This window comes from Gobio gobio (genome assembly GCF_949357685.1).
Source record: "Gobio gobio genome assembly, chromosome: 10".
Classification (NCBI taxonomy): Eukaryota; Metazoa; Chordata; class Actinopteri; order Cypriniformes; family Gobionidae; genus Gobio; species Gobio gobio.
In genome coordinates, this window is record NC_137116.1 from 2,874,385 (window position 1) to 2,901,170 (window position 26,786).

At 39.2% G+C, this 26,786-nt stretch overlaps 3 protein-coding genes across 7 annotated transcripts in view; all 3 read right to left on the reverse strand.

The window, feature by feature from the left end:
- The window catches only part of mfsd2al2 (major facilitator superfamily domain containing 2a-like 2), a gene marked incomplete at its 5' end in the record, with an annotated part of 31,741 nt that extends 21,594 nt beyond the window's left edge, over positions 1 to 10,147 (reverse strand). Inside the window, 3 exons of the mRNA XM_079827403.1 lie at positions 6,713 to 6,837; positions 9,827 to 9,940; positions 10,073 to 10,147. Of these exons, the coding sequence (XP_079683529.1) occupies positions 6,713 to 6,837; positions 9,827 to 9,940; positions 10,073 to 10,147 (314 nt within the window). The remainder of the gene's footprint in view (positions 1 to 6,712; positions 6,838 to 9,826; positions 9,941 to 10,072) is intronic.
- A 2,185-nt stretch (positions 10,148 to 12,332) lies between these two features.
- On the reverse strand, positions 12,333 to 19,083 carry fam110a (family with sequence similarity 110 member A). 2 transcript variants are annotated; one of them, XM_079828267.1, is made up of 3 exons: positions 18,783 to 19,083; positions 18,585 to 18,634; positions 12,333 to 14,475 (listed from the first exon to the last, which is right to left on the reverse strand). In XM_079828267.1, exon 3 carries the CDS (start codon positions 14,364 to 14,366, stop codon positions 13,089 to 13,091), a length of 1,278 nt encoding a protein of 425 aa, XP_079684393.1. In that variant the 5' UTR covers positions 14,367 to 14,475; positions 18,585 to 18,634; positions 18,783 to 19,083; the 3' UTR covers positions 12,333 to 13,088. The 2 variants fall into 2 exon arrangements, with proteins under 2 accessions (XP_079684393.1, XP_079684394.1); XM_079828268.1 differs by lacking the exon at positions 18,585 to 18,634 and having other exon boundaries at positions 18,783 to 18,942.
- A 755-nt stretch (positions 19,084 to 19,838) lies between these two features.
- Positions 19,839 to 26,786, reverse strand: part of prickle3 (prickle homolog 3) — a 78,957-nt gene continuing 72,009 nt past the window's right edge. For 2 of the 4 annotated variants that reach the window (XR_013817349.1, XR_013817350.1), the window contains 2 exons: positions 22,013 to 22,586; positions 19,839 to 20,798 (listed from right to left, as the gene is read on the reverse strand). Coding sequence is in view for 2 of the 4 variants with exons in the window: in XM_079827687.1 (XP_079683813.1) it covers positions 22,165 to 22,586 (422 nt within the window). In the remaining 2 variants the exon portion in view is untranslated. Of the gene's footprint in view, positions 22,587 to 26,786 lie in introns of all 4 variants that reach the window. The other 2 variants (XM_079827687.1, XM_079827688.1) reach the window with 1 other exon arrangement.

The window sequence follows — 26,786 nt, forward strand, 5'->3', positions numbered from 1 at the left end:
TACCCTTATGTCGTTCGACACCCGTAAGTCCTCCGTTCATCTTCAGAACACAAATGAAGATATTTTAGTTGAAATCTGATGGCTCTGAAAGGCCTCCATTGGCACAATGCACGGTACACTCTCAAGACCCTTAAAAGGTACTAAAGACGTCGTTACAAAGTCCATCTCACTACAGTGGTTCTACAATAACATTATGGAGTGACGAGAATAGTTTTTGTGCGCAAAAAAACCCTAAATAACGACTTATATAGTGATGACGATTTCAAAACACGGCATCATAAAGCTTCGAAGTGTTATGAATCAGTGAGTCGAATCATGATTCGGATCGCGTGTCAAACCGCCAAACTGCTGAAATTTGGCGATCCAAACCGCTGAATCGACTCACTGATTCATAACGCTTCAAAGCTTCATGATGCCGTGTTTTGAAATCGTCATCACTATATAAGTCGTTATTTAGGGTTTTTTTGCGCACAAAACTATTCTCGTCACTCCATAAAGTTATTGTAGAACCACTGTAGTGAGATGGACTTTGTAACAACGTCTTTAGGACCTTTTAAGGGTCTTGAGAGTGTACCGTGCATTGTGCCAATGGAGGCCTTTCAGAGCCATCAGATTTCAACTAAAATATCTTCATTTGTGTTCTGAAGATGAACGGAGGTCTTACGGGTGTCGAACGACATGAGGGTAAGTAATTAATGACATATTATAATTTTTGGGTGAACTAACCCTTTAATAGAAGAGTCTATGAACAACATATGTACTGTGTATACTGTCCATTACCATAGCCAGTAATTATGACATACTTCAGTGTAAAAACAAACAGGAAATGCATGCACAGTAGTGCACTTACACTGGAAGCTTAGCAGGCAAGCAGGCCAGAGGGTTTTAAAAGCATAAATGTCAAGCTATTTTTGTTAATGCATTTACATGAATGATTCAGTAGTTTATTTTTTAATTTATTTTTTTTATTTGGACTCTTTTCACATTTGGAACACAGAAGTAAACTATAGCAAGCAGGGCTGGACTCGGGCAAAAAATCTGACAAAACTTCCCCCGTGAATGTTTTTGCTAGGGTTGTAGCCTTAAATTAAAAATAAATGAATACATAAAATAGGACAGGGACATCTGTCAAATAGGAATGCACTTGACAGTAAAGCACTGATTTTGAGCTAGGATACAGTAAAGTAAATTTACTGCTATTAAATGCTGTCATCATTTTCTCACCCTAATGCCGTTCCAAACCTGTATGACTTTCTCTCTTCTGTGAAGCACAAAAGAAGATATTTTGAAGAATATTGGCAACCAAGCCATTTTGGCTACACTTGACTTCTATTGTATGGACAAAAAAACAGACTGTTCAACAGAAAGGAAGTCATTCAGGATTGGAATGACATTAGGTTGAATAAATGATGACAATGGGTTGAACTATCCCTTTAAAAACAGTAACATTTTTAATGTTAACACCTAGTGTATTTTATGTAATATCTATCTTTTATGTGGCTTTCATTGAAATATCAATTTACTTCAATGAAAATTCATCAGAACTATTGAAAAGTTCATAAAACATATTTAAAGAGAAAAAAGCTTTGTCTTTAATTCATGGGATCCAGGCTTTAAAGGAACACTCCACTATTTTTGAAAATCTCCGGGTCTGGCGGTAGCACTTTTAGCATAGCTTAGCATAGATATTGAATCTGATTAGACCGTTAGCATCTCACTCAAAAATGACCAAAGAGTTTTGATATTTTTCCTATTTAAAACTTGACTCTTCTGTAGTTACATCGTGTACTAAGACCGACAGAAAATGAAAAGTTGTGATTTTATAGGCCGATATGACTAGGAACTATACTCTCATTCCTGTGTAGTAATCAAGGAACTTTGCTGCCGTACCATGGGTGCAGCAAAGTGTCCATCGCGTGTACACTTCAAATCTCTCCGGAAATAGTAGGTCATCCAGGAAACTTTTTGCCTGCTCTTTTATGAGTACTGTGAATTCAGACTACTCTTGTCACATGCTGTTTTTCGCTTACTATATAGTAGGGAAGTATGTGATTTGAGATGAAGCCTGTGTGTTTGTTTGTGCCTCACTCACTTTCCTGACAAGCGTGACTGACGCACTGCAAGCAGAGAACGTAGAATCTCATTCCTGCTCATGTTTTTTTTTTTTAGAACATTTGAAGTACATTCGTGGCAGATAGATGCAAGTGCCGTTATGTGCTGATGTTTTAAAAACAAAACCAAAGGTTCAAAAAAACAAAATATAAAAGTGAGATGAGCTACGGTATGCATTCTCCTGCATCATCCTTATTGAGCAACAGGGGTAAACAGCTGCTGCTTTGATGACACAAGCGTACTGCGGTTTCGGACACAAATAATATAATATGAAGCAGGCCAGCGGGGACTAGGGGAGGGGGATCAATCAAACTCGGGTTCGGAACAAGTGTGCCGCACAAGCCCTGAAAAGTGAAGCCAAAGCATTTTGTTCGCCCCCTGGTGGCTGGCTGCAGTATAGCTCATAAATCCTACCCTCTCCATGTAATCAAATGGGATGAGAGCCAAACTAAAAATCCAATTACACTTCAAATCATTTTTCTCCAAAGATCATTTATGTCATTTAAGGTAGTTCTTTTAACGCAGACGTATGTTCAAGTGTTCATTTTTCCAGTATGTTTGGTTTTAGTTAGTTATTTGCCATAAAAACGTGGGTGTAATGTCATGATTGACAGCTGTGTTTCTCGGGCTCCGGATGACATAATCGGCAATGACCGTTACTGGGATATTTTTGCTTCATTTTTCTAGTGGAAGGAAGTGGAGACCTTTTTACAGTCTATGGTTTGGACCAGGCAATTGTGTGAAAGCACCCTAGGAGACAGTATTAATTAGCCTATTAATGCACTTGAGCTTCCATTGCTTTCCAAAAGAGGAAAAAATATATCCTAGCCCTAGAGAGACGGATAATGGAGGTCAGTCAAGTCAAATTTATTAGTATAGCGCTTTTCAAAATAAAATGTAAAATTAGTATTTTTGTGCATTTTACATAATGATAAACTTAAACTTCTATAACTTTTATTTTTTCACTTTAGCAATAATCTGCCAAGCGTCTTCTTTAAAAAGAGACCAAACTGAAGTCTGCTCCAAAAAACATTCAAGATTTACGACAGTTTAAGTTGGAAATAATTTTTTTTAGGGGCCGTATTCACAAAACATTGTTTCTTACCACTAAGAGTTCTCCTAAATTGCTCCTAAAAGTTCTTAGTTAAGAGTTTTCTCTTAAAACCTATTCACAAAGCTGCTGAGGCCAAATTTGACCAAGGAATAGAGAGAAGTCTTAGGCTAAGAGGAAGGGTGGGGTTGACCTCATGCTATGGATGATGTCAACACGCTTACTAACAATGCACACATCAGTGGCTGATAGGGGAGGAGTCTCTGTCAGTGAGACTTGGTCGGCGTCGTGTCATAGCTGGGGGCGTGGCGTGGGGGCGGAGTTGACGTGGGGGAAAACAGTCCATTCCCCCACAATGTAAATGCATGGGGTTAACCCAGTATAGCCTGTGTAGAATCACTTTTGCCGCTCGACAGAGCAAGATATATTGAAAAACTGAGCCATATTGGGTCAGATTGTCCGTACAGTATCTGTGACTGATAAACGACCCAACGGAATCAATGGCCAGAGGTGTCATTTTCTCATCAAAATACATGCTTCTCCGCCAACCCCGTATGATAATATGCCTTCATAAATCAGCCTTTCGATGAAGACGTTAATTCAGTGTTCCTGAATTTAGTGGATTAAAAGTATGCATTACATACATTTAACGTTTTTAAATGATCATAAACATAAATGTGTCTTGTGCAATGAAATTGATATTTGGAGTTGACACAATATTAGAATTACTGACTTACTTTTTTATAGCAACCGTCTTCATCAAAAGACTGGGTGATTTAAGTAGCTTAGCTATTATGTAATAATTGTGGGAACAGCTGCATTTTGACGAGAAAATGTACAACCCCAAATCAGAAAAAGTTGGGACAGTATGGAAAACGCAAATAAAAAAAAAGAAGTGATTTCTAAATTTACTTTGACTTGTATTTCATTGCAGACAATATGAACACAAAATATTTCATGTTTTGTCTGGTCAACTTCATGTCATTGGTAAATATGCATCCTTTCCTGTCATTCAGACCTGCAACACATTTCAAAAAAAGTTGGGACAGGAGCAATTTAGGGCTAGTAATGGTTAAATAATGATGTGATTTGAAACAAGTGATGTCAACAGGTGATTGTAATTATGATTTTGTACAAAAGCAGCATCCAAGAAAGGTCTAATCCTTTAGGAGCAAAGATGGGCAGAGGATCGCCAGTTTGCCAACAAATACGTGAGAAAATTATTGAAATGTTTAAAAACAATGTTCCTCAAAGAAAGATAGGAAGAGATTTGTATATTTCACATTCAACAGTGCATAACATAATTAAAAGATTCAAGGAATCTGGAGGAATTTCAGTGCGTAAAGGACAAGGGCGCAAGCCTAAGCTGAACAACTGTGATCTCCGATCCCTCAGGCGGCACTACATCAAGAATCGTCATTCATCTATAAGCGATATCACCACATGGGCTCAGGACTACTTTGGCAAACCTTTGTCAAGTACCACAATACGTAGTTACATCCACAAATGCCAGTTAAAACTGTACTGTGCCAAAAGGAAGCCCTATGTTAACAGTGTCCAGAAGCGCCGTCGACTTCGCTGGGCTCGGAGGCATCTGGGATGGACCATCACACAGTGGAAACGTGTACTGTGGTCAGATGAATCAGTATTTCAGGTATTTTTTGGGAGGAATGAACGCCATGTGCTCCGGACCAAAGAAGAAAAGGATCATCCAGACTGTTACCAGCAACAAGTCCAAAAGCCAGGGTCTGTCATGGTATGGGGCTGTGTCAGTGCCCTTGGCAAAGGTAACTTGCACTTCTGTGAAGGCACCATTAATGCTGAAAAGTACATAGAGATTTTGGAGCATAATATGCTGCCTTCAAGAAGACATCTTTTCCAGGGACGTCCATGCATATTTCAACAAGACAATGCAAAACCACATTCTGCACACATTACAAAGTCCTGGCTGCGGAGGAAGAGGGTACGGGTACTTGACTGGCCTGCCTGCAGTCCCGACCTGTCTCCAATAGAGAATGTGTGGCGCATTTTGAAGAGCAAACTGCAACAACGAAGACCCCGTACTGTTGCCCACCTTAAGACTTGTTTGCAGGAAGAATGGGACAAAATTACACCTGAAACACTTAATCACTTGGTGTCTTCAGTCCCTAAACGTCTTTTAAGTGTTGTGAAAAGGAATGGCAACATTACAAAGTGGTAAATCCTTTACTGTCCCAACTTTTTTTGAAATGTGTTGCAGGTCTGAATGACAGGAAAGGATGCATATTTACCAATGACATGAAGTTGACCAGACAAAACATGAAACATTTTGTGTTCATATTGTCTGCAATGAAATACAAGTCAAATTGAATTTAGAAATCACTTCTTTTTTTATTTATTTGCATTTTCCATACTGTCCCAACTTTTTCTGATTTGGGGTTGTACAAGTGTCATACATATAATGTGACTATCAACTTGAAGCACAAGCATGAGCCCAGCCCTTACCATCATGAAATAAAGAAGACTTTTGAATGTTTAGTACATTAATAACCTCACGCATTATGTGGGAAAAACTGCTTTAACGATAAATTGAGTCCCGTGACAAGTATGACTTTATTGGCGTTTTGTTCAACAAACTTTTGCCATTGCAATTAATGAAATCTCTTTTTTTAATCTTTACAATAATACCGGCATCACGTAGTGCAAATGTTTCATTGTAATGGACGTATTGCACAGGCTTTCAGAATTGACGAACGGCTCTGTCTGTTTATTTAGCAGTATAAAACTTCAGATCAGGGTTTTTTAACTTACTAGACGTGCAGCTCCACATGGCAACTTTTTGGCACTGCACCAAGCAAAAATAAATCGTAAAGATAAAGCGTCTAACAAGGTCTACATGCATTCATTCTAATGGCTTGTTTTCCCCCACGTCATATGGTGGGTATGACTTTTTTGTGGCCGTTCCCAGTAATGCCGACCAAGTCTATTATAGAAATATTTTGTTGAACGATGTTTCATTGTTCAAATATGTTGCCATATTCAAACAAAGATTTTAAAAAGTAGGCCAAGTGTCACTAATTAAACTATTATGTTCAGCTAATTGTCAGCCACTTCACGTTTCACAGATTTAGGACCTAGTTTTAGTGCTAAAATGCTTTGTGAAATACTCTTAGAGCAAACATTTTGGAGTCCTATAATTAGGACAGACACACCCATTATTTTTAAGAGTTTCTCCTAAATGGGCAAGTTAGGAGCTAATTTTAGCCTTAAGATGTTTTGTGAATACGGCCCCAGGTCTATGCTCAATTCTATTTATTCCATAAATGTAATTTAGTACCATAAAATCCCATAAAAAAATAAAATATAGTACATTCATAGTATGTACTATATAGTACATCTGCAATTTTTGTTAAATCAACTCTCCTCTGCCAGTAAATTATTAAGTGTTGTGAATTTATTGCATTGGAATCCACTAAAAATAAAATTTCTTTATATAAAACTAGGTAATATTTAATTAAATAATGCAGTACCACTCATATCACAAACTCCGCCTCTTATCTTACCACCCACCATGGGAGGAGCTTGCCGATTTGGGTCCATCTACTCCTGCTCACTAGATAGCCCACGAGGGGGTCAGTCACGGCATCCCAGGCATGACTGATGAACAGAATCAAAGATACAGAAAACGCCTCCATCTGAACACCAAACAAGAGCAAAACAGAGAAATGAGGGTAAATACGGGAATGCATATTTTCCATGTAAGAGATAAGATTGCTGAGATTAAATACTTAGACATAACTTTAAGTTAGACAAGGCAGTTAACATGATATGAAAATTGATATTTTTTTATTTTATTGAGCTATTTCCTGGTGTTATTGTGCATAAGTCAAGACTATGAAGACATTCATTCTGGACCCAGAAAGAGTTTTTCTTCATTGTTGACATTCAAAAGTAGTGATACATTTTGATCATAAATTAATTTTATTATAACATATGTTTTGCCAGTGCCCTTTTTTTGGAGGCTCATAGAAGCGTGAAAGTTTGGCTGCACTTGCTTTTTTTTAATAATTTGAACAAATAACAAAATTGCTTTTTTGGTATTGTTTTAGGCATTCTGGTATTGGCCACTTACACAATCCAATTAATTCCGGATTATTAAAATCAAGACATACCCTACATGCTTTTTTCTCCATTGAATATCCTTTTTCACATAGAAATACATCACATTATAGGAAGGGTTGGGTATCGTTTAGATTTTTTACGATACTGCAGTGCCAAACAGATACTTTTAAAACGTACCGGAGCCTAAACGGTGCCTAAACCGATACTTAAAATAAAAAAAGAGCCACAAAGCGGCGGTGGATGAAGAAAGAATGGCTTTTTATTGAAAAAAAAAAAGTTTAAATATTTGCATGCATTTTATTGCATGACATAAGTATTTGATCACCAACCAACCAGTAAGAATTCCAGCTCTCACAGACCTGTTAGTTTTTCTTTAAGAAGCCCTCCTGTTCTCCACTCATTACCTGTATTAACTGCAGCTGTTTGAACTTGTTACCTGTATAAAAGACACCTGTCCACACACTCAATCAAACAGACTCCAACCTCTCCACAATGGCCAAGACCAGAGAGCTGTGTAAGGACATCAGGGATAACATTTTTAGACCTGCACAAGGCTGGGATGGACTACAGGACAATAGGCAGGCAGCTTGGTGAGAAGGCAATAACTGTTGGCGCAATTATTAGAAAATGGAAGAAGTTCAAGATGGTCAATCTCCCTCGGTCTGGGGAACCATGCAAGATCTCACCTTGTGGGGCATCAATGATCATTAGGAAGGTGAGGGATCAGCCCAGAACTACACGGCAGAACCTGGTCAATGACTTGAAGAGAGCTGGGACCACAGTCTCAAAGAAAACCATTAGTAACACACTAAGCAGTTATGGATTAAAATCCTGCAGCACACGCAAGGTCCCCCTGCTCAAGCCAGCGCATGTCCAGGCCCGTCTGAAGTTTGCCAATGACCATCTGGATGATCCAGAGGAGGAATGGGAGAAGGTCATGTGGTCTAATGAGACAAAAATAGAGCTTTTTGGTTTAAACTCCACTTGCCCTGTTTGGAGGAAGAAGAAGGATGAGTACAACCCCAAGAACACCATCCAAACCGTGAAGCATGGAGGTGGAAACATCATTCTTTGGGGATGCTTTTCTGCAAAGGGGACAGGACGACTGCACCATATTGAGGGGAGGATGGATGGGGTCATGTATCGCGAGAACTTGGCCAACAACCTCCTACCCTCAGTAAGAGCATTGAAGATGGGTCGTGGCTGGGTCTTCCAGCATGACAACGACCCAAAACACACAGCCAGGGTAACTAAGGAGTGGCTCTGTAAGAAGCATCTCAAGGTCCTGGAGTGGCCTAGCCAGTCTCCAGACCTAAACCCAATATAAAATCTTTGGAGGGAGCTGAAAGTCTGTATGCCCAGCGACAGCCCCGAAACCTGAAGGATCTGGAGAAGGTCTGTATGGAGGAGTGGGCCAAAATCCTTGCTGCTGTGTGTGCAAACCTGGTCAAGAACTACAGGAAACGTATGATCTCTGTAATTGCAAACAAGGGTTTCTGTACCAAATATTAAGTTCTGCTTTTCTGATGTATCAAATACTTATGTCATGCAATAAAATGCAAATTAGTTACTTAAAAATCATACAATGTGATTTTCTGGATTTTTGGATTTTAGATTCCGTCACTCACAGTTGAAGGGTACCTATGATAGAAATTACAGACTTCTACATGGTTTGTAAGTGGGCAAACCTGCAAAATCGGCAGTGTATCAAAAACTTTTTTGCTAGTACTTATGTGCATTTAAATGTCTGGAACCTAAAATAAACGTTATGTGGTTGAAAACACTGAATAGTTATTATATGTGACGAGCGCTGAGCGCGTCTGTCTCTGGCTCGGTGCCAGCTAAAGCGCGAAAGCACGTTGGAATTTAAGTGGCACAGAAATGAGGCACCGAAATCTGAGTTCTGATTCGGTCCAGTTACGGTTACGAGTAAAATTGCTTGTGAATACTGTTTCATGTTGACTTTCCAGTCGGCATGAAACAGAAGTTGCGCTAGTCTTTTCTTCCCTGTTGTGTCGTATATCCAAACTAAACGGCTTCAAATGTAGGACGAGACTTAATTTTTCCAATAGTAATTTATAGTAGGCGAAATACAGTATGTGACTAAATAAGTATGTCCAAATTCACAGTACTTATAAAAGAGCAGGCAAAAAGTACCCAGATGACCACCTACTTCCGGAGAGATTCTGAAGTGTGGGACACTTTACTATCCCATGCGGCCACGGGAGAGGATTTGTGAATGGCGGTGAAGCGACGCAGCTGATGCTGGTAGGTCACATGACAACAAGGTGAATGTAGTACATCCAGATTACATTACTACACACACTCATACTATATATAGAACATAATTTTTTTAGCGGTCTTGAAGTAATATTTAAAATAAGGGCCTACTCAAGATTATGCGATTTTGGATGCAGCCATAGTGTTATAAGCTAAATACAAATGAATATGCAGGGGATGGTGATGGTCTGCAATAAAGAATAATTTGACAATATATAAATCATCATTAATCTTTGGGCTATAATTCAGCCAAAGTTGAGAAAATGCAGATGTCATTCATACCTGCATTACATCCAACAGAAAGATCTGTAGAGAAAAACCCATAGCAATGTTGGTCATCTGATATGGTACACCACCTACTGCATAACACAGCTTTCTGGAAAGGGGAAGCCTTGCCTTATTGTGAAGATACAGAAAGAGCAACAAAGAGAGATATATTGGCCTCTTAAAAAAGAAAAAGCATGCAAACATTTAAAGTTTCCACAACATATGAATGTGTTACAAAATACTTAGTTAAAAAGAACTTACAGGGGTCTCTTGACTCTCTTTTGTTTTTCTGTAACCATGATCATCTTTTTCCAGTAGTGTTGTAGCAGTCGGCATACTGCGGTCAGCGTTGTGTTTATTGTACGCTCTTTCAGCCTGATTGGTCTTTGGTGGTCTGTTGTTTTTAGTCTTTAATCATAACTGATTATATACTCATTCTGCTGGTTTCTCTAGTGCTTATTCCTAAAAGGAGTGAAACCAGTGAAACTAGTCCATCTGAATCCTGAAGTGGAAGTGCAACGACTTCATTGATCCTCCCACAGGAACAGCACACTGTAACAAGAGACGCTGCCAGTCACATAAGGACTACTTTTACAAAGTAATCAAGATTTGTTGAATATCGAAGTGTATGAAATTGATTTTTTCAGTCTACTTTTCATGATCAACTTTCATTTGATAGGTAGCCTACATGTCATCTACCTCTGGAGAATAGAAAACTCTTAGTGTTTGATTTTGTTGTTAAATTTTATTAATAGTTCAAGTCAGCTAAATTGTTTCAGTCAGACACAAAAAAACTTCAACCAAAAGCTCAACCAAAAATGAAAATTATTCCATAATTTACTTGCCCTCAAGCCATCCTAGGTGTATATGACTTTCTTCTTTCAGCCAACACAGTTGTATTAAAAAATATGCTGGCTCTTCCAAGCTTTATAATGGAAGTGGTACCTTAGATTTTGACCTTAGCCCAAGAAAGCACATCTATCCGTCATAAAAGTAATCCATACAACTCCCGGGGTTAATAAAGGCCTTCTGAAGAAAAGTGGTGCGTTTTTGTAGGAAAAATATCCATATTTATAACTTTATAAACTATAATCAAGGGCTTCTGGTAATGGCCGTACACGAGTCTAGTTCCGACAGAAGAGTGACCTCTGACCCGATGTATGATGTACGAGTAGCGTAAGCTGAGGTGAGAGTAGACATCTCTTGCAGTTCAAACAAATAGTGCTGGGCAACAAACTCAAGCTCCTCCCACATTTCTCTTTAAAAATTCTCATTTTAGACATTCTTAACTGGTGTTTTGTTTTGCTCTATCCATTGTGCTTCCATGTTAATCAATCTGTTATGTGTCGGGTCAGAGGTCACTCTTCAGCTGGAACTCCGGAAGCCAGTGATTATAATTGATGAAGTTATAAATATGGATATTTTTCTTACAAAAACGCATGGCTTCACTTCAGAAGGCCTTTATTAGCCCCCTGGTGCCGTATTGATTACTTTTAGGATGGATGTGCTTTCTTGGGCTTCAAAAGCTAAGGTACCTTTCACTCCCATTATAAAGCTTGGAAGAGCCAGAACCAGGATTTTTTTTTTTTAATAGAACTCGGATTGCGTTTGGCTGAAAGAAGAAAGTCACAAAGCCTACACCTAGGATGGCTTGAGGGTGAGTGAATTTACATTTACATTTATGCATTTCGCAGACACTTTTATCCAAAGCGACTTACATTGCATTCAAGGTACACATTTTACATTTTGTCAGTCCTTGCTTTCCCTGGGAATCGAACCCATGACCATGGCGTTGCTAGCGCCATGCTCTACTGTTTGAGCTACAGGAAAGAATTATGGGATCATTTAAATTTTTGGGTGAATTAACCCTTTAAGTATATCAAGGATCTCATCCAATCTGTAAAATCTTATATTAATAGAAAACAAATATTAGTTTATTGTGTTTTATCATTTTTTATATATTTTAATATATGTTTAAAAAATGGAATTGAAATAATTTATTTAGAATTCGAACAGCACTGCAAAATGGCTGGAAACATAGATAGCGACTTTGGTTGCACACAGCTACTGTGAATTAGGTTTATTTAGTGTTGGAGAAGTTCATTTAAAACTGTAGTTTGTCAAGCTATAAAGTAATTCAGCTACAGTCAGGTCCACAGGTTGTGAATCTGGCCTTGCGTAAGAAAAAGTGACTTGTGAACTGGAAAGTTACAGAGATCTGTTTTCATCATGTTGTCGTTCCTGGAGGACTGTCCTCAACGATGCTTTTGCCATCCACAAACTATTAAGAGACACACGGGTTGGGCACAAGGTTAATGTTTCCAGAACTTTGATGGAAATATAGTCAATTTAAAACTATGGTCTAAAAAAGTAACTACACCCCACCCCCAGTTTTCCTGGCCATAATAACAGGAAATGATGATAAAGTGAAAATATAAAAGAAAAACATTGTGACCTTCAAATACTGTATTCTTTTAAATGCTATTGTTATACCAGAGGAAACACCAGTTTTGACACCACCCCAGTTTAAAAAAACTAAATTTATTTTTTACAGTCCAGGCTGTTACATAGGATACAATGACAACACAGAAATGCTGTAAATTCTTTTTGCTAATACAGATACGTTTGCTAAAATAGTCTATTTTTCAGTACAAATACAAGTACGTTTTTTTTTTTGGACTGCCATTTGATGACAAACCACTTAACAGATCAAATCTGCTCACTTATGCAGAACTATTTGGAACCATTTGTTGTGTACCATTGCATTTAGTGTACCAAATGTTGTGTACCAAAGCAAAGTTTTCCTCCTATCTTATAATAAAGATCTAAGGTGGCTGAGTAAACCAATGAGTTAACACAGTGACAAACAATACAAATATTCACATATAATTTATCATCAGATAAAACAAGATATTAAAAAAACAAGCATTGGTCCACATTGAAAATGGGTTGACACAAATACCTTTGCATGTATTAGTTTTGGATATCTCTTCCAAAAACCCTGCCATCTTTTTACTCAGCCTGCCAAGTACAGCTTATCATTGTTGAAAGAGACAACAATGCAAAAAACGCATTGTGTTTAAAGGTTAATTGGCGTTCACCATAACCATGAAAATCATGCTATGACCACCAAGCTTAAGTCAATACAAATGCCACACACACAGTAGATTCAACTCTAAAGTATATGGATAACAGACAAAATACTGAATGAGAAAGTACAGTAAGCACCTTGACTTGATATCAGTCTTAATTGTGGTTGTTAGTCCCTTGTTGTCTGTTACATATTGGCCACTTTGGTACTCTCTTTGGCCTGGCGCATTCCATAAAGCCACTTGATCACTCGAGCATTTCTCTCAATGACGGAAACACCATAAACAGGACGTTCATCTTTTGCTGCTTCTTCTTCCTCGTCTTCACCCTCAGCTGTACGCTCGGATGCTGGGGCACTGGCGCTACGAAGACGTGAAACGGACACAATGTCAGAACCCGGTGTTGCTAGCTCCTCTAAATCCGATGGGTCAAGGCCACAATAATTAAAGAAGCGCTCAAGCTCTACCCCGGCGCGTGAAAAGCAGTCGCTGACATCAGATTTTGAGCGCGTCAGAGAAGGACGCTTCCTGGAGCTTGTTGAGGAGTGCCGAGTGATGGCTGGAGATGGTGGGGACTGGCAGTCATTTTTGGCTAGGAACGAAGTAACAGCAGTTGGGGTCGTAAGTGGGGTCGGAGAGGTACGCGATGATGGTTCTGTGTTTGGTTTTATGGGGAGAGGGCTAGACGGGGATTTAGAAGAAGGTGAGGTTTGTGCTGCACTGTTCAGTGGTTTAATAGGTCCTCGGGTGACGTTTGCGACATTGTAGAGTCTTTTGAAATCAATTGGTTGCTGATTTGACTGTGTGTACGGTCTAAGCAAGCGCAGTAGTTTTATTGGGACCTGCGGCGTGGCCAGTTGGACCTGTGAGCGGTTCTGTAGCTGTGGTCTACTCGCCATCCTCATTTGAGGTAACTGCGGTCTGACATCGACTCTCCGCACCGTCATGGTAGGACATCCATTAACTGCTGAGGCTTCCACTGCAGCTTTCCCTTGACTTGAAGTTGACCCAACAGAAGGTTCTTCCAATGGAAGTGTTGGAGAGATGGGCTGGCATGGATCTGTAGCATCTTGAGCTTTCCCAGTGCTGTTGTTTTGTGTAGAAACGACTGGAGCGGTGGTATCGCTGACTCCATCGATCAGTTTGCAAAGATGTTCTAGGTTAAGGGGTGGCGTTTCAGACTTGGTGGGTTTTGCAGGGATCTTCCTCGATGGCTGTTGAGCACCTTGTCCACTCTGGCTGTTGTTCGAGGAACAAGTGACTGGCTGCTGCTTTTTCAAAGCCACCTGTTGACTCTTGACGTACTTGGCCTTGTCTGCTTCCAAACGTTCCACCGCACTTGGTTTGCGTATCCCCGGAGTTGATTTGACTGGACAACTGAACTCTAGGTTGCGACTTGGTGTGCCAGGAGTTCCAGCCAGCCTTGTTATTCTCCGTGGAGAGGGCTGTACAGCATCAGTTGACATCCTTGGAAAGGAAACACTTGAGCTGTTTTACTTTGGTCTGCACTGCTTTGCTCAGAAGTAGATGAATGGACTTATTGCCAGTATACTTCCACATTAATGCATTGGATACCTGGGGGAACAGAAATGATTATGGCAAACAGACAATTGCAAAGTTAGGCTAGACAGCCTTCTGTTTTATGCACACACCCTTTGTACATGTACAACAACATTGTAATGGTTTTATAAAGTAGAAGTACATTTGCTGAGGATAGTGGGAGTGGTGCTTGCCTGCACAAGTCAACAAATTCTAGGGAATTGTGGGTTGGTTTCCAGGGCATTGCTATGCAGTTGCTAAAGAATGGCAAGATTGTTGCTAAGTGTTTTGGGTGGTTGCTTACCGGCCCCAGCCCACCCCCAAGTCTCTATTGAGTTGTTAAGTCTGACATCATGCGGCAATGTTTCCTCAGAGCCCAACCGCAAACAACAAATTTTGCTAATACACACTCAAAGTAATATACACTCACTCGCTGTAAGCCCAGAGAAGGTAGTATACACAGTACAGTTTTTAAAAACTTAGTTTAAAGGTGTGCTATAGATACATTTTTCATAAATGCCTGTTGAGATGGTATTCTCAATTTAAATAGAGTGAAAGTCATATTGATAAGTAATCATAAAATGTTGGCCAAATTAGCCCTACAAACGAAGCACAGCAAACATTTTCTATAAACAAAATCACAATTATACCTTAACTCGAATCATGCAACCCTTATTCGATCAACAAGCAGATACGCAAGTGCTTTTCCATCACCAGGCCGAGCGGTTCTAGGCATGATGAGTAACGGCACCAGTATCCTTTCCATTAGAACATGATTCAGTATGGTATGACTCTCACACAGATTTCTAAGCATGGATTTTTGGATTGCTAACCTCAGGACAAGAGATCTATACAAGTTGAGAACTGTTTTATGCCTGCTACAGACGTGTGTGATTTCGGCAATCCTATAAGATCATTACAAATCACTGTATGACATGGATCTAATAGCGTGATCTGATGACGCCTGTTGAAACGTAGGGCTACGACAAGTTAGTATAGAAGAATAAAACATTTGTGGTTGTTTATATGGCTGAAAAAAGAGGAGGAAGCGAAAGAGGAGTATATGGACGTGGTCATGGCTCATAGGGAAAAGAGGCCAACTTGGCATGTCAATTTTGCAAATGGAGCTTGAGGTAAGTAGTTTTAAAGTTTTAGCGGCCCATCACATGTTGCATTTTTAATGGCTAGTCAGTAGACGCAGGTCGTAGCAGCAAACACACTGCGAGATGATCATGCTAAATTTCTGACACTGTCTTTGGTCGCAGACAGTGACAATGGCCGTCTTTGATCCTCTCTGTATGATATAGGACCACCGTTAAGGAGACACGACCACAGAAATAGCCACGATTGGGCATCTTTTGTCTGGGACAGCCCAAAATTGTACAATGTGTACCGGGCATTAGTAACTTATGATCAAATCAACAAGCCCAGAGCAGAATAGACGGCATGATTCAGTGGCAGTAATCGTTTGGCCTGACGTGTTGAAAAGTGATATATGTACATGAATATTTTGAATGTCTCAATCCCAATCTGAATTCTGACAGGTGATGCAGCCTGAATCATAATCATACACGGTTCGTTTGTTGGCCAGAGAAGAACTGGCCCGCCGTCTGTGTCTGAATTCTCCAAAGGTTTTTTTTTCTCCATTCTGTCACCTCATGGAGTTTGGGTTCCTTGCCACTTTTTTGCCTTTTGCTTGCTTAGTCGGGACACTTAATATTCAACAATGTTAATGATCTGCCTGCTTTGACAGCATTGTGTGAGAACTGAACTGAGCTGAATCGATGAATGAACTAAGGGTACGTTTACGTGACAACGATGCACTAAAAATGGAAAAAATTTCCTCTGTACAGATGACAAAGACCCTGTCCCAAATGGCACACTTCATGTGCACTTTCGAATCTAGTGGCCGTTGCGTGCGTATGTCCGTTAAGTCCACGAGACCGCAGGGTGTCCCATTTGTCATTTTAGGTCTCAGAAGGGTGCTCGCGAGCACCCCCCTTTGCGGTCGATATGCGCCCTCGATGCGCACTTCTGCCGAGCCCTCACTGGTGCAGGTTATGCAGCGGACTTCTTCCCGGCAGTCAAAGTGGCATCACGTCGTGAAAGTGCGGACTCAGAGGAAGACAGTGAGGGTTTATATTTGGGACATGGCCAAAGTTATCAAAATGATTCCAGTTCACACGGATCTATGAAAACTAAAAACACATCTCACGTGTGTTTGGTTGGCAAACGTAGTTTGCGCACCGAAGAGAGTTGTCAGTGATTCTTCCAATTGTAAAGTCATGCAGTGTGAAACCTCCTGTCGCCGATCCATTGTGCAGTGTGAACACAGCAGTGAATGAATGATACCCCAGATAGTCATGCAGTGTGAAAAGAACAGTGATCCGACGAGTTTGAAAATCGTGCAGTCTAAACTCAGCATTACTTAAACTGGACAATTACTTTTTTCCAGAGCTGCTTTACAGCAAAAACAATCTTGTTGCATTCATTTCCTGTTATCACTGTAAAGCTGCTTTGAAACAATCTGCATTGTAAAAAGCACTATATAAATAAAGGTGACTTGACTTGAAATTCTGGTCCCTACATGGCTCCAGTTCTTCCTTAAAGGGATAGTTCACCCACAAATGAAAATTATCCCATAATTCACTCACCCTTTAAGCGGTCTCTTTCAGACGAATACAATCGGAGTTATATAAAAAAAATGTCCTGGCTAATCCAAGCATTATAATGTTTAAAGGTGAACCCCAAAAAAGTGCATCCATCCATTATAAAAGTAATCCACATGGATCCTGGGGGTTAATAAAGGCCTTCTGAAGCTAATTGATGGGTTTGTGTAAGAAAAATATCCATATTTAAAACTTTATAAAGTAAAATATCTAACTTCTGGTGGACTGCCTTCCATAATCAACTTACGGAAAAAGTGTAACGCCTCTTATAATTCAAAACGTTTACACTATGTCATTGTTGCTCCAGTTATGCTTTTTCCATAAGTTGAATAGGAAGGTGGTCTGGCGGATGCTAGATATTATACTTTATAAAGTGTTAAATATGGATATTTTTCTTACAGAAACGCATTGCTTCACTTCAGAAGGCCTTTATTAACCTTGTGGAGTACTTTTATAATGGATGGATGCACTTTTTTGGGATTCACCTCTGATTGTGTTCGTCTGAAAGAAGAACGTCATATACTCATAGGATGGCTTGAGGGTGAGTAAATCATGGGATCATTTTCATTATTGGGTGAACTATCCCTAAAATTCCATTGACTTATTTTTCACGTTTTATCATTATGCAAAATGCTTAGAAAGATTATAGCACTATTTCAGTTGTCATTCATGGTCGTAGAACAAAAAGTGCAGGGCAAGATATGCTTCAGAATGAAATACTTGGGGTTAGGGGTTTGATCAGATCCCTAATCCAAAATTTGAAGAGCAAAACTAATGAGCGCTTTATGCTGCTGATGCATGTTCCAGGATGAGTTGAAACCATTACGAAGCCATTCCCAGACTCCATTAGCACTGGCTAAAAGGCTACCACTTGCTTCTTGAATATTGATGAAACTAACATTATTGATTTTTTTTTTATTGAATACTTCCTAAAATAACTGTAAATCACGCTGAAGACCCAATTCAATGGGACTCCATTTAGCACACCATCATGACTGATATGAAAACATTTATCCAAGATTTTGATACAAGTATGCCAACTAGGAATGTGACCTCAGGGAGAAATGTGACACTGAAGCCACTGGTTAACTCGAGGGACTTTTTGTTTCAGACTGGATTCTTTGTTAATAAATGACAGCAGTGTTGCTTTTATCATTGAACTGAAGATACTTTCGTCAGCTCATTGACTAAATGTTGATCATTCCTTTAACATAACAGCCAGTGCTCCACCTAAGGTTAAAGTGCACCGCATGCTCCATATCCTTTCCCGTCTTTTACGATCTGTACATTATTCCATCCTTTCATGCTCTCCCATTGTCTCCATCAATCAGTCAATCTTTCTGACCTCACTCCCTATATTTTTTTACCAGTTTCACACACAACAACTGGTTATAATTAGTGATAAAGTAAATAAGATCCCTTAAGGCAGGAAAAAACAAGGCCAACAAGAATAAATGGAACACAAGATCCACTTACAGATTCCAGAGACAGGATACGGCATGTCTCTACATGATCCAGGATTATGTCTAAACAAGCCAAAACAACAGTTAACAGGGAATTAGAAAGACACAAGGTGATAACAGAATGAAGCGGTAAAGTGTATGTTAGCCGTTTAAAAGGTATAGATAGACACACACACAGAGACAAAACACACTCACACATCCAAACACATACCTGTGGTTGCCTCAGTAAACTCAACAGCAATGGTTTCCTCTTTAATTCTAGAGTTTGAGTCAGCTAGGAGTCAGAATTCAGTCAGCAATGTCTTGTGTGTGTGTCAGAGAGCTGAAAGTAAGCAGGGCAGATGGTGCACGCATGTGTTTGTGTTGAGGAGAAAGTAAAACTTGCCAGACCGGTTTGATTCTCTCCCCAAACATTCCTCCTGCCCTTTTTCTTGTCCCGTCCAATCAGAAGCTCGTTCCCACACCAGGAAGTATGTGCCATATGCCCTTTGAGTCACCTGATCAAAAAAAGGAAAGACCAACCTTTTCCTTGGAAATAATCTCATGCCAACCTTTTGTCTGTGATCTCCAAGCGTTGTTCTATTAATAGAGAAGATATCTTTCTAAGCTGCGTGGCATCAAATGAGTTGCTAGTCAATTCTCTTTGATGATACAATATCATTTTTGTCTATTTAGGAATTTTTATTTAAAACATACGTTTGAACATATCTGACCCTGGAACACAAAACCAGTCATAAGGGTCAATTTTTGGAAATTGAGATTTATACATCATCTTAAATCTGAATAAGCTTTCCATTTATGTATGGTTTGTTAGGACAATATTTGGCCGAGATACAACTATTAAAAATCAGAAATATTGAGAAAATCACCTTTAAAGTTGGCCAAATGAAGTCCTTACCAACGCATATTACTACTAATAATACATTTTTGATATATTTACGGTAGGAAATGTACAAAATATCTTCATGAAACATGATCTTTACTTAATATCCTAATGATTTTTGGCATAAAAGAAAAATGGATAATTTTGACCCGCACAATGTATTGTTGGCTATTGCCACAAATATACCCGTGTGACTTATGACTGGTTTTGTGGTCCAGGGTCACATTTATATTTGTTTTCCTATTTATTTATAAAAAGCAGAACTAGGATAATGAGAAAAACAATGCAGGTACTGTATTTTTGAATATTAGATAATATATAATATGTATATATAATATTATAGGCAAAATGTACATGATAAAAACAGGACTTGAATGTAAAAACTTGCTTTAAAAAAGAACATATTGTTCAGTTTCAAGTGTTTTATTTCTTCTCATTCAAAAACATAACTTTTCTAAAAATTATATTAAGCCAGAAAGCATCTTGAAAAGAATATAAAACCATCACCATGTCGTTTATAAAAATACAATTTTAACATACAGTCCTTTGATCTCTGTTTTGCAGTACACAAAGTGAAAGTCACGTGTCTTTATTTAAACTCTCATTTACACACGGAGAGGTTTGAAGTGTCAATATTTACATAGAATACAGTTGATGAAGAGACAAAGACGATATTTTCCCACATTCTGTTATGATACAGCCATCTTGACTTCTACAGTATATGCTCCACCAATACAATAACTCAACAACACTGTGTTTGCATTTCAATAAGTTTCACTTGGTTAAACCGCAAGCAAGTGCAAATTACACAGCCCTTTCAAAACCTGTCAAACAAGCAACAGCTACTGACCTGTCTAAGCAGTTTGTTTTAGATTTAGCACTTCAAATGTTAACTTGTACTATGGCTTTAGCAGATGTGGAGCTTTGAGGACTAAAACATATTTCATAACTATAACAACACTAATTTCTGTGATTTTATAATGTTTCTGCTGAAAGGCTTGACGATCTGTGCATAGAAATTAATATAAATGTGCAGTATGCAGTGTGCTTTACTTGACAGAAGTCACATCTCCTTGTTTCAATTTTTGGTCGCCAAATAATATTTGAATACAAAATTCGATTTAAAAATGTAAGATGTAACTTTTTATGAGGTAATGCAAATGTTTATTTTTACATAATGAATACTGTTTTCCATAGTATTGTTTAAAAATAGTAGGCAGGACACAGTGTATCCTGTGCGCTTATATTCCATTCCGAACATAGTTACTTTAGCTCTGATTCAAGGCAAATTTGGGGCAATTAAAGGGATAGTTCACCCAAAAAGGAAAATTCTGTCATTAATTACTCACCCTCATGTCATCCAGAACCCGTAAGACTTTAGTTTATTTTCAGACTCCATCACTTTATATGATGAATTCACAAACATGTATCAACGCACACATCAGTTGGTGGTAAACGGAAGCTCAAGCATGTTCACCTGACATGCGAGAACCAATGAGGTTCATTCTCGTGTTACGCAGCACATTTGAGCTTCAGCAAGAACCAATGAGGTTCATTCTTGTGTTAAGCAGCACATTTGAGCTTCAGCAAGAACCAATGAGGTTCATTCTTGTGTTAAGCAGCACGTTTGAGCTTCTGCAAGAACCAATGAGGTTCATTCTAATGTTACGCAGCACGTTCGAGCTTCAGCAAGAACCAATGAGGTTCATTCTTGTGCATCAAGCACGTTCAGATGATTTTTTGTTTATGTTCGCCTATCAATGTTTAAATGTGAATAAAAGCCTAAATTAAATCTGTTCATCATATAAAGTGATCGAGTCTCTTCAGAAAATTTGGACTAAACTGCTCAATGCATATGGATTAGTTTTACGATCTCTTTATGAACTTTTTGAAGCATCAGTGGGAGTTATGTATCTGTCAATGGAGGGACAGAAAGCGCTCAGATTTCATCTAAAAGAACTTCATTTGTGTTCCGAAGATGAACGAAGGTCTGATGGGTTTGGAACCACATGAGGGCGAGGAATTAATGACAGAATTGTGTCTGTTCGGCCGGACACTCAATGGAATTATTTATTAAGGAGATATTTTAATCTCTTTTCCATCACACTGCGAATAAAGCTTTCCAAACCAATAAGATTCACACTTCTGGTCACATGCCCAGAGCTGCTGCAGTTACATAAAACTGACTTGCTGGCGCTCATGAACAGACAATTTTGTTTAACAGCAATGAATAGCAGAGGAAGAATCTGAAAGCGCTCTCGTCTGTGTTGAAATGTGTTTATCTGATATGATGGGCTATTTGAAAACATGTGCATCGCATGAGTATATCGGACCGAATTTTGGTGCCAAATATTCGTGTTGATGTGAACAGCCATTAAGCTGTAAAGAAATGTAAAATTAAGTTATAATTAATCGAGTTCTTTTGCATACATTTAGAAACTGTAGTCCTACTTTACCTATAACAAACAAAATTTAGATTAGAAATGTTCCTCGGCCTGAATAATAATGCCAGTAAATTTGACTAAGCATCCTGATACTGATATATTGGATAATATTACATCACCTCTATAAAAATACTGGTACACAGATGCACAGACTGTAAGATACTTTCTATTTTTATCATACAAAATGTGACTCATAAACTTTGTTCTTGACTGAGCAGCTTGTTGGTTCAGAGAGTTGTAACGTGATCGCTCTTTAATTTCCAGTCTCAGGACAGTATGCAGTTCTTGTCCTTGTCTTTTCTGCTGAGACTTTGTGTCCTTCTCCTGAAACTTCCTCTTCGGCTCTTGTCCTCGTCCTCTTTCTGTCCTTCTCCTGCTCTCTCTACACCCGTTAACTGTGGCGGCAGAGGAATGCGCTGTCCCAGAAAGAAGCCTTCCTCCTCTGAGTCTGAGGAAGAGGAGCAGGTGGAGCAAGAGTCTTCGTGTCTGGAGCGGGTGGAGTGCAGGGTAAGGCTGCCGTTTCGACTTCTGTCCAGGACGCTGTTGGACCGCCTGCGGTCCCCTTCCCGCCATTCCAGAGTTTCCAGACGAGGTCTGTCGCTTCTTGGACCTCTGCAACGTCTAACACGCTTCTCCATGGGAAGGTGGCCTCCGCTTCCCCGACGGACACTGCGGTGGTACGACCCATCTGAAGGGAAGGTGGTTAAATGAGATTGTGATTGATGTGATAACACTCGTAACAACATTTTACTATAATATTTCGGCTTGGTCATAATTTTACTCATTCCCGCAGATTTTGTGCTCAAACCCAAAGTGCGCGCCTCTCAGTACTAAACCGAGTTCTTTTTCGCTGCTTATTGCGCTTAAACAGTCAAATACACACAAAATAATGTCAAAATGCTGGTCTTGCCGAGTATTCACATAAACAGTAATTTATGTTTTAAGTGAACAGTTGAGAAAGAAAACACATGTGTAACAGTATAATGGATCTGTGCATCAGGTCTTAGTGACCGCAGCCTAATATACCTGCTGACAAATTATGAAATAATATTAACACTCTATGGTACGATGTTGCCTCCAGGCAACATAGTCTATTTTAGTTTATTTGTAGCAATTTTGTATAAAATGAAACACCAATTTATTGGTCAAACCTATCTCAGGGAAGAAGAACTCAAATACTAATCAATGAAAGTGCAAAAAAGTGGTCACATGACCCACAGGGGTCCATTTTGTGTCCTGTTTCAGCACATGTGCACAGGTCACAAAGTGCATTTTTCACTCATTTCTGTCCAGTTAATCACCCACAAAAAATAGAGTCACCTTCACTGGTGAGTAAAGAAATATTTAAGGACTTTACATTATATATCATCAAATGTTTTAGAGGAAATTACAAAAAAAAACCTGTGTGTTGCCTTAAAGGGGTGGTAAACCACGATTTCACTATTCTAACTTTAGCTAGCGTGTAATGTTGCTGCTTGAGCATAAACAACATCTGCAAAGTTACAACGTTCAAAGTTTAAAGCAAAGGGAGATATTTGCTTTTAAAGAAATCAGTTTCTAAGAACTACAGCAAACGGCCAGTAGGCGACTACACACATTCCTCCAGGGCTTGCTGACATCACCAGGCCCAATATTTACATAAACCCCTCCTCCGAGAATATTAAATAAGGGGGGGGTGAGGCCATTTTGTATCGCGGCGCTGTTGTGGTATAGTTAGGCTGGAGTGTTGTTGCCGCGATGCCGAGGAAACGCTGTTATTTTCATCCGGATTGCAGGTCTGGGGCACTTGCTCTGTTCAGCCTTCCTTGGGACGGGGGTGCGTTGCAGAGCGTTTAACATACAGCATGTTATATGCACGTGTGTTTGAGTCAGCGGGGAATTAGGCGCGCGCAGGGCTCCCTGCAGAGGAGATCTAACATCTAAGCACATCTAACAGAGGAAAACATCCACCGTCTTCGCGATTTCAATGCCAGATTTGCACAACGTCAGCTGCGTGAAAAAAACACTGCCGGTGCGTGGATGCACGACGCGCGCGCTGCACATTTCACGGAGGACAACACAAACTTCCACAAACTTCGCGAGTTCAATACAGGATATGCACAACGGCTTGTCCTGAAAGCTGGATTTACAAACAGAAGCTGTTCACGGGCCACAACCTGTAAGTCTGATTTATTTTTCATCGATGTGTTTTCCTGTAATAGGTTGTAGCAAGGAAGTAAACAGATGACAACACTGTTCTGCAAACTAGTCTGTTAAATGCTCATTCATACTTAACGATATCCGACGAACATCTAACGTTACAAACATTAACGTTAAAATCTCAACAGCGAACCTGGCATTAGTGTAAATGATTCTTTGATTAGAGCTTTTATGTATTATTTATCTACAGGCATGCTAAACATGGTTCTGTGTGTGATTTGGCTAACTTACTAGTTAAAGCCAGTGCTTAGTGTTCGTTTTGGGTTAACGTTAGTTCTTGCGACAGATATTTGGCTATAATCGTTCTAAAAATACAAAAGTTAAAGTGCCATTCAGTAGCGATCACTATAGATCCGCAGTCTTTACTCTTGAGGACTGAACAGGTTCTGCTCGATCATCTTCACTCAAATGTTCTGGGTCTGATTCGGGCTCATATGGTTTTATTGACGCCGTTGTTTCTAACACTGACCAAAGCACAGCCTCCGGTAAGGGGCGTGACGTTTCCGACGTGCACTGCGGTTAGCGAATCAGAACACACTGGGCCAGCGAACCAATCTGAGCCCACTACGTATTTTTGAGGGACTGGCTTCATACAACCCGGAAAGCATCAGACCGTTTTACAAGGAGGGACAGAGCAGTGTAGAATAAAGGTCAAATATATGACAAATAAGGCAATTTTTTTTTAAACGAAGCATGAACACATGTTACAGTGCACCCCACAAACACAGTCAAGCCTTCAAAAGAATGTGTTTTACCACCCCTTTAAGGCAACATTGTACCATAATATAAATCACAAAAGGCCATAACAGACACTAGGTTGGATAAAAATATAGTATATTTGTAAGGAAAAGAGTTAGAATTCTCTAAATATATTTGCATTTTTGCATGATTTTGTAATACACTTACAATAATACTAATTCACATACTATAACTGCACATATTATGATCTGCACATTTTCTATAGTACTTAAAAAAAAGGGTGAGGATGAGGTGTCATACTGTGATGAGCAAGATCATAGTGACAATCCGACAGGGCGAGAGTGAGGGTGAGATCGAATATGGAGATGAGGATGAATATGATAACTTGATATGATGGTTTGGTAATACTTGTGTTCCACGATGGTACAATGTTGCCTAAGAGCAACAGCTGAATTTTACATTAATTTTTATTAAATATCAAATGTGTAATACATTAACAACTGGATAAATGTGTTTGTTCAGGTGTCAAAGAAAATTAAAGAAATTGAAAAAGGTTAAAGAAATTGATGTTTTCAATAAATATATATTCTTTGCTACATGGAAATGTCAAATGTTTCAATTTGTCCATTGTGGTACAATGTTGCCTTGAGTCAACAAACTTAAAAAAAATTAATAAATAAAAAATTATGAAAATGTTTATTGCTATTGCTATAGTGTCCAATTTTAGGCAGGAAAAACACCACAAATATTTTTTTCCTCATTGAAATCATATTGCGTACCATAGAGGGTTAAAAATATATATATGGCAGCTTCCCTCATGGTATCGATGTCAGAATTGTGGTCAGAGTAAATGCTGAGTGGCTAGTAACTTAGCTAGTAAAACCAGTAACCACAGTGCCTGCTGAGCAAAAAATGTCAAGCCCTGGTTGGTGTGAATGAATAGCTCACCCATAAATGAAAGGGTCATCATTTACTCATCTTTTCTAAAAGTCTCACAATTTTCTTTCATGAGAGAGGTAGCAATGTTTGATTAATGAACATTCTTTAGAGTCTAATCTTTTCAATTGATCTATTGATCCAGTTCACAAAACCAGTAGGAGTGATCATGAAACGGGCTGATCCAGTTCTCGAGTTTGCTGGTTTAACAGATCGTCAGTGAATAATGACTTAAATATTAACAAATTGTGTTTCCACTTGAGCCTGGTAGGGCACAGCATGTTTACAAACCGTTCTCGGCCCGGAATTCTCAGTACGGTTAGCTAACCGCTATTTGAGTGAGGTTAACAAAGTAAACAAAAAATTAAAAGCAATATCTGATCATTGTTCATAGCGTGGATACTATCTATTTACATCTCATATCATCAGTAAACTGTCACGTTACCAAGGCAATGATTTACGTGTTTGTATTACATTCTAAAGAGTGGGAAATGAAACCGTATCAGCTGGCCCAGATTGGCACGAATGGAACAGTAACACAATGTGAACCGTTCGGCCCAATGGTGGAAAGGCGGCTTATGTTGCTGTCTGGGTTATGGACAGCTCTGTGAATGCCCTTGAGTGGTCCAGCCAGAGCCTGGACTTGAACCCAATCAAACATCACTCGAGAAAACTGAAAATGCCTGACCATCGACGGTCCCCATTCAACCTGACAGAGCTTGAGAGGATCTGAGGAGAAGAGTGGCAGATCGGCAAATGCAGATGTCATTTTTGCATTGTCATCATGGGGTGAGGAGTGTAGATTGATGTGAAAAAAAGAAATTTCAAGCCACTTAGCATAAGGCTGCAACAAAACAAAACGTGAAAAAAATTAAGGAGTATGAATACTTTTGCAAGGCCCTATATATCAATATTTATTGGATTTAATTCATTATTAGCTTGTCATGAATGCCTTGCAGTTGCCTCATGAACCTCTGGTTTGGGGAAACTCTGCCTTTAAGCATTTCCCACACCATCTTGTCATTCTCCAAAGGGCACTTGGAAGCTCAGAAAG